This window comes from Mchenga conophoros, linkage group LG11 (assembly GCF_057382185.1).
Source record: "Mchenga conophoros isolate Kocher_MC1m ecotype Shallow Benthic linkage group LG11, M_conophoros_male_GT1.1, whole genome shotgun sequence".
In the NCBI taxonomy this organism is placed as follows: domain Eukaryota; kingdom Metazoa; phylum Chordata; class Actinopteri; order Cichliformes; family Cichlidae; genus Mchenga; species Mchenga conophoros.
In genome coordinates, this window is record NC_140536.1 from 32894775 (window position 1) to 32910245 (window position 15471).

The 15471-nt window shown below is 38.1% G+C and overlaps 1 protein-coding gene across 3 annotated transcripts in view; it reads left to right on the forward strand.

Annotated features, from left to right (window-relative positions):
• The window catches only part of dgkb (diacylglycerol kinase, beta), an 89214-nt gene extending 74994 nt beyond the window's left edge, over nucleotides 1-14220 (forward strand). For all 3 annotated transcript variants that reach the window (XM_085292544.1, XM_085292545.1, XM_085292543.1), the window contains 4 exons: nucleotides 631-826; nucleotides 7004-7124; nucleotides 7341-7401; nucleotides 11193-14220. In XM_085292544.1, coding sequence (XP_085148670.1) covers nucleotides 631-826; nucleotides 7004-7124; nucleotides 7341-7401; nucleotides 11193-11300 — 486 coding nt within the window. In that variant the 3' untranslated portion in view covers nucleotides 11301-14220. The remainder of the gene's footprint in view (nucleotides 1-630; nucleotides 827-7003; nucleotides 7125-7340; nucleotides 7402-11192) is intronic.
• Nucleotides 14221-15471: the final 1251 nt, after the last annotated feature.

The following is a 15471-nucleotide window of genomic DNA, read 5'->3' on the forward strand; positions in this document are numbered from 1 at the left end:
AAGTGTACTTGTGTTTTAAAGTTAAAACAACCAGCTGCTCTGGTTCTCTCCCATCTTTCTAAAATTCTGATTCCTAGATCTCTACTTAATAAGATTAAGCATATATTAGCTATGTGCCTAAATTAAACCAAATAGTGGAGAGTAAGCAGAAACTAAAACTTGTCTTACCTTAAGAACACTTTAGAAATAAAGATTTGATTTTAGGTTATAAGAGTAATATTTGAACATCTGGGTTGTAATTGAGCTTATTTCAACTCTATTTTTCTAATAAAGTAGTTTTTATACTTTGCTGAACAGTAACTGAAAACAGAACTACACAAAGTGGACTTCCAGTTCATGGATTGAAAAATTTATATCTTACCTTCTCTTTCAAAGATGACCTCCCTGTGCTTACTAATATTTTTAAGAGCCGTGTCACGTTATGGCACAACAGCAGCATTGACACTCTGGGGTGAGAACTGGTTAAGGTTTGTCTTACTTAGACAAAGCAATATATTCTGGTTTAGACATTGGGGAAAAACACTGTTTAGGGTTCATCATCTTATAGATTATTTCAGTATCAAACTGTAGTACAAAGCTTGTGATGAAACGGATTGTATCTGTCCTTCTCTTTCTGTGTTCTTTTAAAAGTGTGATGGTGTTACTCTGGACCTTAGCAGTATTTCCTTGGAAGGCATTGCCATTCTCAACATTCCCAGCATGCATGGTGGCTCCAACCTTTGGGGTGAAAGCAAGAAGAGGAGGGGCTACCGCAAGGGAGGAAAGAAGGGTCAAGACAAAAGGACACCTGTGCTCGACCCCAAAGAACTCATGTTTGCGGTTCAAGGTAGCTCTGACACCCGAGTTTTACGGTTGTTTACATAAATGCTGAAATCATTGTGGTTAGAAAGCTTAATTACATTACAAATCTAAACTCACAGAGAAAATGTGTTATTGCTAAATAAAATGCTTCAATAACCTGTGTTATACTTGGCTATGTGGCTACAAAGCCACATTTAGCAACATAGCTTGAAGGAGCATGTTGTAGCCTATTGATTTTTTGGTAAGTGGCCACTTTGGTGTAGTATATATTCCGGCTCTAAAGTTCAGGCTCTAGCTGCTGGGCTGGGGTCTGCACACACTCAGCTTTAGCATCACTCTGGGGGTTTTCATAATCTTTGTGTTAGCATGTTTTCTGTGCACATGCTTCCAGAGTGCCAACGTAGTGTTAACAGAATAATGTGGCTGTGTCTGTCTGTGAAGCATTTCGTATTTGCATTCGTCCTTTCATTCAGTCAAAATAAAAGTAAGGTTCATATCCCTATTCCTCAAAGCTGTAGACCACTCCAGCATTTTCCTCCTCCTGCACACAAACTTAAATCAGCTGACAGTTTTGGAGGGTTTTTGTTGTCAACCTTGTGTCCAGATATATGAAGAAGATGTATGAAGTAACACGAGTAACAAAATAACTGACTGAAAAATGTAATGTGATTACTATAACACACTATTTGGGAGTGGTTACGCCCACTATTTTTTCAATAGCTGAACATTTCTGGCTAAATCTGTCGGCATGTTGTAACGTAATTGGTGAGTCATCAACAGCAGTCAAACCTCTGCATGCTACATACCATGGTTGGTTTGCTCTGTTAAACAATAATAGTGCAAGTTAAACAGCTTTGACAGTGTAGGAGGTTCTTCTCCCTGAAGCCCACATCAGACACTAACAGTCTGTGTCCTTGCTCCTATCAGACAGATCAAAGACTAAACTTTGGGCCAAACTTTTCCTGAGCACATTAATATTTCACTGATGACAAGGTGAATCACAGCCAGCAGGTTTTGTTTGCAAAGAAGAGGTACAATCATGTCACAGTTTGGAACTGTCACTTGTGTATTAATGGTCTGTGTGGGCACCAGTGGACAGGCTCTGTTAATAGGAGCTGACTGAGTGGGGTGTTGGGCATACCCCTGAATCCATTTACGTCAAAAGGAAGCCCATCAATGGGAATATATGAATGAACGAAACACAATGAGTCAGCTGCTCTGTGGAAACTGGTGAAATTGTGTGAGCCGCTTTAGGGAGTTAATAGCAAAGGGTAGAAAATATCCAGAAAGCAGAATATTCTAGTACTGCAGTGAAAAATTACAGACAATATAATTTTTCCTTCAAATACATAGTAAGAACTATATATATGTGGCTTAATATATCATCACTGCACAAGTGTTTTCAGTTATTGTAGTCCTGTTGAAAGGGAATACAATTTAGTTTTACTTTTTGTTAAGCTTTCATATCAATATGCCCCAATTTTATCCATGTTTACAACATAGCTTGAATGACAGCTAATCTGTTCTTTATTGAAATAATTTTATTACTAATAATTGCTGTTGAGTCTTTCTAAATTCTTTTGTAGACTCACAGCCGTGAATTCTGGATTTACTTGGCTTTTGTATTTTATTTCTATCATGTCTAACTGTGCCTGTTCAGGTGATGCACAGTATGTTTTTTAGGTTTCCTGCTGAGATGGTGTGTTTGTACCTGGGGATGAAGTGGATGTTACAATCAGTGTCTGGCTTTGAGACATGACGAGCCAGCAAAGATCTCCAGACATGGCTGCCAGTGATCCCTTATGAGACTTCACTGGCCATAGCACAATTTCTGGAAAATAAAAAGCCCTCTGTGAAGCACACTATGGAGCATTCATTCCTTTTAGTTGTGATTCAATTTTCTGTTTCCTTTGGTGCTGTTTTGCCTTTAAAGATGGTTAAAGGTGGCACATTTTAAATTGGACTCTTTTTCACAGTCACAGCATTTATTGTGCAAAATGAATCTGTTTTATGTTGTTTAAAAAACTGAGAAAACAAGTGAGAGACAGTGAGGAAGTAGACAAGGAAACACAACTCAGTCCGACAATAAATAACCCATAAAAAAGTCATTCTCCAGTACATTAACATCACCTTTTTGATGCTTCGAGCTGAGCATTTCCGTCAGTAGGCTTGCCCTGTAACATACTCTGCTGTGTCATCTTGGATATCAAACATGACCATCATTTAGAAAAGAAATGCAGTGTTGTATTTAATAAGACTTCTAATTTGCAACCAGGACCATAAGATTATCATGGACATGTTCACCGATGGCAGTTTTCTCACTGACTTCCATACAACCAGACTTCTTTTTTTGGACGACCCCCTGCTGACAGTTAGAAAAATCGAGGTTTAAGGATTTCAGTAGACTTCAGGTTAAACCAATGCAAAATCATAATAAAAAGGAACCATGTGGCACATGTGCACTGTGAGGGACACATTTGATCAATGCAAAGCCCAGCTTTGCTATGATGAACACTCCATTTATCCCTGAAAAAAAATCAATCACTTCTGTGTTTGTATTTAAAAAAAAAATAGAGGCCACAGTCTAAACCTGGAAAGGCACTTAGTGTGAGTGGGGAGTATTTCCCTTTGTTTATGTGTGTCCATACCCATTTGAGCCTGTGTATTGATGCGGGTGGGTGTGTTTGTGTTGTCCACCTGTACTGTATATCTTAGAATAGATGCCCTTGTGGAAGGTGCCCTCAAGGTGAGCAGCCAAACTTGTTAGATCAAGAGAACAGCGTATTTAGAGGTAAACACACAGGAGTGCATTAGCCCAGAGGGGCAGAGGGTGACGCACATGACTGTTGGCAGAGATCATTTTTTGTCAAGTTGTATGTGTAGTTGCATCTGTGTGTGGATGGGTGGGCTGGTGGGTGGCTAGGGGATGAAAAAAAAAAAAAACCCTGACCTTTCGGGAGCTGTTAAATCGTCCCGCTGGTGACGCCAGGAGACAAGCCCCTCAGGTGGAAGGGAATGGCTGCAGAGTGAATTATTTAGAATAGGGGCTTCATGTGTGGGTGGAGGGGTTGATGCTTGGGACTGATCCCCCGTGACAAGCCCCATGAAGCTTTCATTGGAGGATCGGCCTCCACATGCCCTCCCTCCTTGTTCCGCCATTCCTCTTTAGTTTTACTTTCAGCAGATCGGCTGCTGGTCCTGCTCTGCTCCGTCACTGTCTGTCTTTTATTCCTCTGCTCTCACCCTGTCGCTCCACATGTGTCAGTGCAGCCACTGGCCTGGACAGGTAGTTGTGTGACAGTGACAAGGACGTTGTTTCTATTCTCTCTCTCTGATGGGAAGATGTGGCTAAGATTAAAGTCGCAGTGTGCTGCTTTTTCATGTCCCATACGGACACTGGTTCATATCATTGTTTCATTCACTATCACTTGTAGTGTTTATCAATTTGAAATCCTGATTTCTTGACCTACGTAAGGGACATTGATTCGAGATTAGATAAATAAGATGATTTGGTTTATATTTGGCCATAGACTGCTTATCATGACTTTTTATAAATTGGCCTTTCTAATCGGTTAGGTGATTCAGTTTTTCTCCCAGTTTATCTCTGAGAACATGTTGGTTTTTTACTATATTTAGGCGAGTGTGCTTTGTATTGTAGATCCAGGTGAATCATTTGAACTTCCCGTAAATGGAATAATTGATGGTGATTCAAGAAAAGAAAAATGGAAATTCACAAAAAAAAAAACCCACTCGAGATAAAATATGATTTCAGTCCATTAAGACCCTTATTGAAGTCGTGTGTCCTCATTTCTTAGAAAGAGATGAAAATATGTCTAATTTTAAGTTTTGCCTGAAGGCCATTTCTCCTCCAAGACTAGTGCTTTTGTACTATTTTGCCATATTTCATGACATTTCATGGAGAGGTGGAACATGGACAGATTAGAAAAGATTCTGATCAGAATCAATTTCCTTACAATTCTGAGACAGAGGATAGCTTCTGTAATTTTTTTATCATTTTGAAAACTATTTTTTTCAACTCTTAATTTGAAAGAACAATTTTTACCTGAAGGTTCATTTCAGGCTTTTGTAAAAATGAGACCGAATGCTCCTATCAGGAAATACAATACAATTTAATTTGTAAGGGTACGGGTGTGTTGAGTTTTAAACAGTTTCATTATTCTGTTTAGTTGTGCCAATGGACATATTTTAATTTCTTTGGACTGTAGATCCAGGCAAGGTATCAGCATCAATGCAAATAAGTGTACACTGCAAGGCACTGGAGTGTAAGAAAGTCGGTAAACTCATTTTCAGAAAAGAAAATAAACTTAAGTTACAGTATGTCAAGTTGTATATTGCGGGTGAACAATATACAACTTGATACATAACTAACATTAATGATTTGTCACAACCTTAATATACTGCATCAGCATCTTTACTTTTAAATTAAATATACTTGATATACTCTGGTGTAGCTGACTTTAGAGTAAATAAACTTAGAAAATGTAATTTTGGAAACTTATTTGGACCTTTAAATAAAAGTACTTATATGGGAGACAGATGTTGTACAACATCAGAAATGTAGCTCAGCTCTAACCACACTACTCTTCTAGAGTACCGTGCAAAAGATTTGAGCCACATCGCATTTCTTTACATTTTACTAGGACACGCCCTCGGCTGTGTTTTACAGATGGCTGTAGACATTCACTATTGTACCTCTCATCTTACCTCCTCCATACATTTGGATTCATCTCATTTCTAATGGGGAGTCAGTGAAGAGCAGATAGATAAACTGAAGGCCTATATCAGGTCTTTATTGGCTTTCAGATGCTGTTCACCTGTAGATAGTTGGAGTGCTACTTCTCCTTTTGTCCTCTATTTTACACACAAGAAGGCCTGAAAGCTCTAAAAACAAAACAAATTATAAAGAAATGAGTGATATACAGGACTGTATGTCACTGCAGCAACACGATTTACAAGAATTCACAAAATAATAGGCTCGTTTTTTTCATCAGGGTTGGTCTTTAATTCTTTGAGACATCGTAAAAGTTGTAACTAAAAGCAAATTTGTGTCTGTGAGTGTGTTTTAGTGTGTGTGTGTGTGTGTTGGCTGCACAGGGTCCTCCTGCCCTTCTTAAACCAGCACAGCTACAGCCTTTGCATTCTTTCCCAAGCTAAGAGCTCTAAAGTATAATAGATCTTTGTAGCTCGGGGCAAACAGGAATCCCTATCGCTTTGGTGATGCTGTCCATCATATATGTCACCACGGGCCTGCATGAGCCGTTCACATCAACGTGAGAAGTCACGTGACGGGGGGAGCAACTTTAAAGCTCAGTGTCAGGGAGGTCAACCTGCTTTGGATTGTATGTGTACACACTCTTCCACTCCGACCCTGGAAAGTGCTGCACTCAAAATCCAGCGTTGAGATAGGGGCAGACGCATGTCCATCACCATGGTGACAGCTGGACACCACAGCTCGGCGGCGGCAACAACATCTCACCGCAACAGCAACATTGCCCACGACACTCCTTCAGGAAACCAACACGACTCACGTACACACGGCATTGCGGGGCTAACACGCTCACACACACCGAGTGCCTAAAAATGGGTCTTAGTTTCAATTAGTGTCTGTATACTACCAACAGCGAGGCAGCAGCTTCTTAATTTGTGGAGGGATGAGTTGATGGAGAGTCGGAGGCAGAGCGGGCCTCCGAAACAGATGGGCCCTGCGTGACACTGGGCTTCCAGCAGGGGCAAAATCAATGCTCATAACTGAAAAACAGAAGAGAAATTAATAATTATATTATCACAAGATTGCTTTGCATTGCCGGTGCAATCTAATTAATAGCTGTTTTGTTTGTAGCTTGTTGCCTTTTTTCTATCTTTTTTTTTAAACAGTGAATATTAAATATTTCAGCAACAGAAGGCAAACTCTGAAGTGAGGAACATCACATGTCATGTTCTTTTATTCTTCCTCACCTCCTTCTCACTTTCCTCTTCCCCTCCTCGCTTTTGTACTTTGTTTCATGTGTCTTCTCACTCCTAGTACGAGTTTTTTGCATTGTTTACCTCTCATGTGAATGGTAGCTACATTCAAAAGCAGCAGTGATACTATAACATAATGAGGACAAAACTTGGCTGGACTTTGCATGGTTAAAAAAGTGTTTTTTCTTTGCTTTGTTGCTTTTGTTTGCTTTTGTCTCAGACCTGTCTGACCAGCTCTTGGAGGTTGTGGGACTCGAAGGAGCCATGGAGATGGGTCAGATCTACACTGGCCTGAAGAGCGCTGGACGACGCTTGGCACAGTGCTCCTCTGTGACTATCAGGTCAGTCTTTAACAATGTTTTGTGCCTGTTTCTTCCAATTATTATATTGTTTTTAGTTTATTATGGTAGCAAATGCTATGGCATATAAGAAAAAGCATAAAAATGCTACGAGTATAAATTAAGGTGATGATTTTTAAGCATCCTGGTGCAGAATGCTTTTATTTGGTTTTATTGTGAAGATTTGTTACAGCATGTTTTCTCGTTCTTCACTTACAGAACCAGTAAATCCCTTCCAATGCAGATTGATGGTGAACCTTGGATGCAGACTCCGTGCACTGTAAGTTGAACTGCATTTCCACAAATGGTTCATCCAAACTAAAGACAGTTATATGCCAATATAAAGTAAATTGTAAGGGCAGTGAAAGAAGAATCGAGCAAAGTATTTTGTAATCTCCATTTACAAAAAAAAGATTTGCAAATGAAAAAATATTAATGCGTTTTACATATGGAATCTGCAGTCTGACAGTCATATTGATGCTTGAGAATTTTTCCAACATGTGGCAATGAGCATCCATGACTCATTCTGTAAATTCAAGTTTTCAAAAAGTTCTTTGTTTGTTTTTTATTCTGAGCTTAAAGAGTAACATCAGACTGTTTGAGGAACCTCTGAGGAAACACATAGTTACTGTTGTGTGGGAGATCTTGAGTTCTACTATGAAAATGCCCCACACGGGCATCATGAAGATAAAAAACAAAAGTGAAAAGTTAAATGCTTGTTAGGTGAAAAACAATGGTTTTGAAACCACATCAGCTATTTAACTGTATGCTAACAAAGCCTGCTCTATTGCAACTGCATTATAAAACCAAAACAGAAAACTTATCCCTTGTCTATGCATCTGCATATTCATAAGAAGGTATTGGTTTATAGACATTATGGTCTAAGATGTTAAGATGTCCAGGAGTCATTAATGCGACCCACCTTAGTGACTGATTAAATCTTCTTTCAATGACTTCTCCCATATGGAAAAGAAATAGTAAAAACTTATATGATTTACTCCTGAACGTGGCCACTTTCTCATTACTTTCATATATTGTTTTAGTAAGTATCCAACACATACAAGTTTTATTATAGAATTTTTCAAGGGATCTTATATCTGTTTTCACTCTTGTATGCTTTTCATACAAGTTTCACACAAGACAGATACAAACTTTAAAAGATTTATATATATCTTATATATAGCTTTCTGACAAACAAACCAAAAGCTGATACATGTTTAAAAAAATATCAAATATATATGCTTTAATATTAAGATTAATATAACAGTTCAGCTGTTGCTGCTTTATATTCTAGTGCATTAATTTATGATAACAAATTCTTAATGATTCAAGTCTTATTTCTTCTAATTTGCTCATCGTCTAGATCGCAAACGTGTACCTCGATAAGTGTTTTCTCTCTGTCCAAGTTGCTCGTTTTTCAAAAGGAAACTCCTGAGTTTGCGTTGATTACGGTTGTGTTTAGCTTTAATTAGAACACCACTGCAGATGAAGTGCTGCCGAGATTTACATATGGATCGCCCAGCCATGACAAAACAAGTGGCCTGCAAGTGCTCTTGTATCTGCTGGCACAACTACACAGAGCAAAGTTGGGCTCTGACGATACATAATTGTGCTGCAATGATTTCCAAGGAAAGTTTTTCATTCTGTATGTCTGAACTGCATCTGAATCACTTAACGCGTTAAATGCCTACAAAAACATCACACTTCAAATTGGATGTTGTTCCACTAATTATTAACAACAGCAGCTATGCAAATGCATATCAGTCTCTGCATGCATACCATGTTTAACACCATAACCATTTAAGATTTTAAGCTAAATGCAGCATGTGTCACTCTGATGAGTAGATCTAAAATAACTGGCACCATATTTCCAAATTTGATTCTGGTACAATGCACCTTCATTAGGGTCTAAGTAAAATCCCCCCTCGGTTTTCTTAATTTGGATGATTAATTGTGACCTGATAGCTCATTACATCCATGCTTCATTTGAGCAAATTATTTTATTTTCTGTCTAAAAGCCATATTGTTCCATGGGCCCTTGAACCACATAAATACTTAATCCTGCATTTTAAAGAAACAGAGCTTGATTACCATCCAAATTTATTTCAGGTATCACTTTAGATCTTTTTTTTCTTTTTTGGCCACTGTCTTCTCTGTAAAGACTATCATGTTTATGGCAAAGTACTTGATAAACATTAACTTCAATCATGTTTAATGATGGCAGAAAGCCCACAAAAGCTAAGTAATTGCTCCAGCGTCAGAGTGCAAGCACAATAAATGGCATCTTTCCTTTGAAGTGAATGTGGTCCTTTGAATGCAGATGGTAGCATTTCCCCTCCCCATTACTGCGTTTAGACTCTTAGTGCAACTCTATAATGATGTGCTTAATATGACAACCCTTGATGGTTGATATTTGGGGTTCCATCGATCTACAGTTGCAACTCCTAAAAGAAATTGCATCATTGCAGGCAAACAGGATATTGTCAGATAATATAAAATTCAGTCTTTACAGTAATCCACAATAATATGTTATCGGAGTCACTAACCCCAGGGATTCTCAAAGTTTGTTGTAGTCAGGACGTTCAAATATGCATTCATAAGCCACTTGACAAGAACCCATTTGGATGCAACATCCATATGGAGGATTTTTTTTTTAATTGTTAATGCATTGCTGAATTTGCTTCTGTGGGGATAAAGTGCTGGGTATAATGAACAGTGGATAGAGACCTTATTATTTCATGGGGATAACCTTCTGAGATTTAAAAGAAAGGTAAACATAATTCAAAAAAGTCATTTGTTGATTATGGAGGCACTTTCATTTTATAGGTAAAAGTCTTCTGTAAATGAGCTGTGAAAACTAAATAATAGTTTAAATACCATTGTTTTTGTTGTGTTTGTGTTTATTGTTGTTGATTGTGGCATCACATCAATATATATATGAAGTATAGCTGCTGTAAAATTATCGAATTATGTTTATCTGAAAACAAGAAATGTCGTACAAAAAACCCCCCAAAAAACAGACCAAACAAAAAAAACATAGTTTCACAGTATCAGGAGCTGTTTCAAAAACATGTGTGACATGGATTGTGCACTAAAACAATTAAATACAATAATAACAAAAATAATTAATACAGAAAGAAAATTCAAATTTTCAAATTTCAAATTTTTCAAATTCAAATTTTTCAAATTCAAATTTCAAATTTGTGCTTAAATCAAAAGATAAGTAGACTATATTATGTGTTAAGTGTTATGTGTCAGTATTTTAGCTTACAGTCACGTCTGGCATATATATTTCAGTGGTTTAAATCTAAATCAGGGGTGTCAAACATGAGGCACGTGGGCCAGAATCGGCCCATCAAAGACTTCAGTCTGGTCCGCTGGATGACTTTGGAAAAAGTCAAGGAGAACAGAAATTTTGTACTTTAATTGTTTTTTCATAGGTTTACAAAGGAGTCTAAACCTTTTCAGACTGACTGATCCTAAAGAGTTTCTTTTTCATCTGTTTTGTGTTTTATCTTTAGCCAACTGCACTTATATTATACGCAGGTTCTATTTAAGTCATTTCTTGATTCAGAATATCATAGGGCCTGGGTGTGGTTAGTATTTTTTTGGTTAATAAATGAAGTCATCATTTTACAAACACAGTTTTGTGTTTACTTGGGTTGATTTTGTCAAATGTTAAAATTAGTTTGATAGTGTGAGCGATGCAATTATGACACATATGCAAAAAACTAAGAAATAAGGAAGGGAACAAATACTTTTTCACAGCACTGTACATAGCAGGCGTGCTGGAGTAAACAAATAATAAGAGTGGGTGAATATGGCTTACAACACTTGGCAAAGCAGAAAGACAAATTGACAAGACATCAGTTTTTTTCATCGTGGATTAAAGAGTGAATGCTCCCTATAAGCCAGGCAGCATTGGGAAAACTCCCTTTATAGTCTACTGTATAGTAAGCACTGAGTGATTTCATAATGCTACTGAAAAATGCTATGTGAAGATGTTAACAGACAGCTTAAAACACATTTCCTTTCTGAGCTAAATCTCAGCTCTCTCTTTTCTTATACCAGATTGAGATCGTTCACAAGAACCAAGCTCCCATGCTAATGGGACCACCACAAGGTCGAAGCTTCTTCTCTTCACTGATCAGACGAACTCGCACTGAGAGCAAAGACTGAACCTTCAAGACCTCCGAGTGCTCACACACACCTGCAGGGCAGTAGTCACCGGTTGATCTTAGCTGGGCCTGTTTGTAAAGGAGCCCTTTGTCTGATTGATAGCCCAGCATACAGTAGCAAAGTGTAGGATCAGGATGTGTCGCCTGCAGCATGGAGATGTCACTGAGAAGCCCACATTGAATCCAAAGCGAGGCGAGTTTAGGACTGACACTTTCTTCTACAGTCTGTGGTGTAATTTCGCTCCAAAAATATTGAAGCTATTTATGGAAGTTCACTTCTGTTCTTCTATTTTCTAAACTTCTGTTTTTATTTTTGCTGTTGTGCTCTGTGCCATGTGTAACAAACCCACCGCTGAATGTGTTTTGTGAGATGTATTTATTTATTTATTTATTTATTCATATTTAACTGCTATTGATGTTTTCTAATGTTTTATTTTTGTATTTGCATACCCCTGATGCATGATGGACAGTGAAAGAGGCTGGTGCTGTTGGAGATGACATATCTGGAGTTTGCATCTGATTTTTCCCAAAGTGTTTAGTAAAAAGTGAAGTGTCTCTACCCGACATCTCTTCTACGCTTCAGTCATGAATGGCTTCAAATAGTGCAAAGACAGAGAATCTGCTTTCGTTTCATGTTTCCTGCAAGTCATCCTTGTCATGTTTTGATTGGCTGTTTTGCTTCTCCGTCAGTGGAAAGATTAGGAATGATTATTGATTGCTCATAAAAAATGCATGACACTCTTTGTTTTACGTTGCACGAGAGATTTCGAGACAGTTTTACCAGATCTGTGCACACTTTCTGTTGCATGAGTGACCATGATCTCTTTTGACACTTATGGAAATTGATCATTTTTGAATCTGCATCTACAGCACAGCTCTGTTTCAACCACATCATCATTTATCTGCATTTTTATGGGATCCTGTGCTTTCTTAACAGGTACTCAGGCATAATAGAATGAAAATCTTTGAAAAGCCACAGAAAACAACAATATTTATCTTGTATAGTACAAGCACTTGTATAGTTATGTTCACAAGAAGCAGCTTGACCTTCTATGGTAACTCATTTTTTTCTGATGTTTGTTGATGAGGGTTTACAGTCCGCTGCACAAGTAAGCGTCCATTAAACAGTGAAAGATCTACAAACTTACTATTGACATTCATGTATATACATTGCTGTGCAAATTCCTCATTTCTTTATATTTTGCTTCTAAGTATCCAGACTGTCTTACAGGCTTTCAAAGTTTTCCTTTGGATATTGGCTGTTTTTACACTCATTTTCAGTCCGGTCCAATTTTAAGAGGATTTTTTGTTTGTTTGTTTCTTAAGCTACTTAACACAGATTTTTAAATCACTCAGTGTTGTCTACGTAACAGACAAGTTAGCAAAAAGACAGTTTTAATTTTTAACTTTAGCACCTTGTTAATAGCATGATCCCATTTCTTTAGTTGAATATCCCCCCAAAAAAGTTAATGCCAAAGATAACTTAGTTTACTGGCATAAAATAGTGTTTTGGACCAACAAGGGGATTATTAGCCAAAAATCTGGCTTATTTTAGCATGTCGTGCACTATGTCCTTAAAACAGCATATGGAAGTCGTGTCCTTCAGAAACAAAAAAACACCTGAGTCAGGTCTCTTTGTCAATACAGACTTGACCCAGAGACCGGAAAGATGCATCTGGCCTTTCAATTGATCCATCTCCTTTCGGCAAAGCCCCATCATAAATGTTCTCAGTATGAAGGTGGCTATGAAGAAGCCATTCTTAAAGAAGGGAAACAGGGAAAGAAATCACAAAAAAAGTCTATAAATCAGCAGTAACAGGTCTTGTGGAGTTGATCCAAATGTTACATTTTGAGTTAAAATATGTTTGGAGCAGGTCAGGAGAGAGCAACCACAGTGAGTGTCTACAGGCATCTGTAATACACAGTGGAGGCTCTGTCATGGTTCTGGGCTGCATTTCAACCAGTGGTGTTGGGGATTTTGCCAAAATTGGAATTATGACCGTGCAAAACTACCAGCTGATTTTAATCCACCATGATGTACCATCTGGAAAGCATTGGATTGGCAAAAGCTTAATTCTTCAGCGTGACAATGATCCCAAACTCACTGCCAATGCAGTAAAAGTATACGTGGATAGAAAAGCACAAAACAAGACACTAAGTAATGGCTTGGCCTCCATAGAGCTCGAACCTTAAGATAATTGCAGCACTGGGGGATCATCTCCACAGAGAAGAGACCAAAAGGAAGCCAACGTCCAAAGTAGAGCTTTGAATGTCATTCAAGGAGCCTGGAGAACTATTCCTAAAGAAATATCTAGAACGCTGCCCAAGAGAGTTCAGAAATTCAACATGTTGGTAACAACCTTTTAAAGAATCAATACTGAAAATCAGTCACATTTTATAACAGTCACTAACATATGCACAGTTGCCATTTATAGATAGTAATTTCCTATGAGTATCCTCCTTAATACAGAGCATTAAGTGGCTGGATGGTATTGGTCTTATTCAGTGCTTTTCTGCACTAATTTCATTCAGGCTGACCAAAGACTAAAAGTACTCACTTATTCATATTCTGGGGACATTATGTTACAGACCTACCAGCGAGACACACTTGATAAATGCATTTGTTTTTATAGAACTTCACATTTGCATGTTTTGGGAAGAATTTTAGGCTTGACTGTTTCGGTCTTTATAAGTGCCATATGCCGGCGGAGACGATAGCCAAGGAGTCTCCCATGTCTTTTTGCTTTGTATTGTGTAGCGTTTATACAGTGAGGTTGTATTTTTGTACACAGTATTATTTATTTTTCTGCTTTTTGCTTCACTCTAGAACTCACACCATTTTGTTGTTGTCTAAAAAGAAATTATGCCTGCCAGTGTTGACTGAGAAAAGTGATGGAAACAATAAAAAAGCTTGTTGTTTGGCATTGTGTTCAGGAATTTTTTTTTAACCTTTTACTCCTTAATGATGCATAGTAGTCACATATTAGTCAAAAGATTGTTGGTATAACAGATTCAAATTCTACGGGCGTCACAGTTAGCACTGTTGCCTCAAAGAAAGAAGCTTTGAGGCAACAGCACGATTTGAATCAGTGCAGTCTTTATGTCCTCTCTGGTCCTGTGTTTCCTCAGGTGCTCCATCCTCCTCCAGAGACATGCATGCTAGATTAATTGATAATTATATGTATGACACAAATATGAGGTAGGTGCTTTAATTGCAATTATAATATTGTGTTTTCTGTATGAACAAAATTGACAAAAGGGCGACATAAATGCAAGGCTGTTATCGGTCAGGATATTGTCTCCATTGCTGTTTATCAAATTTAGCATAGCAGTGTATCAGCAACGGTCTACTGCTTGCTTTCACACTACTAGAAATGTTTAAGTAGAAGTTAATGATTAGAGTAGAATTAGCTAAATTACCAGCTCTGTTTCCACAGAGGCACAATGGGACATCATGCAGTCTTTGTACTAGAAAAGTAGCACTTTATAGAACACTGATGGCCAGTGTGACTAAGTTGGGTAATTTCTTTGTCACATGCAGTCCAACTCTGGGCAATACAGTTAGGTCTATAACTTTTGGGGCAGTTACACCACTTTTTGCAATGTGCCTCTGTACACCACCGCAAGGTTTGTGGCCCTCTCTCCATTCAGTTTTGTATTTAATAATTAAAAAGCATGTTCTACTGGGTTGAAATGAGGTAACTGCCTTGGCCATCGAAGAATAGGGTTAGGATCCCATCTCTTTGTCTTGAGAAACTCTTTTGCAATATGCTTTGGTTCATTATCCACTACACAATATAATAACACTGCCAACACTAATAGCCCAGTTCCACTGGCAGCTATACATGCCCAATGCCATAACATTGTCTCCACCATGTTTGACAGATGATGTCGTATTAATTGAGTCATGAGCTGCCTCTTTCCTTCTAGATGCCTTTTTCCTTCCCATTATTTCAGTACCAGCTAATCTTGGTCATCATCTGTCCAAAGTCTAATCTTTCCTTCCTGTTCTTCGGTGTAAGTTGTGGTTTTGACCTTGTTGCATTTTTAACATTCATGAAGGGATTTCATGATTGCAGACCTTGACAATGATACTCCCCCCTCATTGAGTGTTCTTGACTGGGCTTTCTCTATCCAGTCTTCTGTGGTCTTTGGGGATGTTTGGTTTTGCT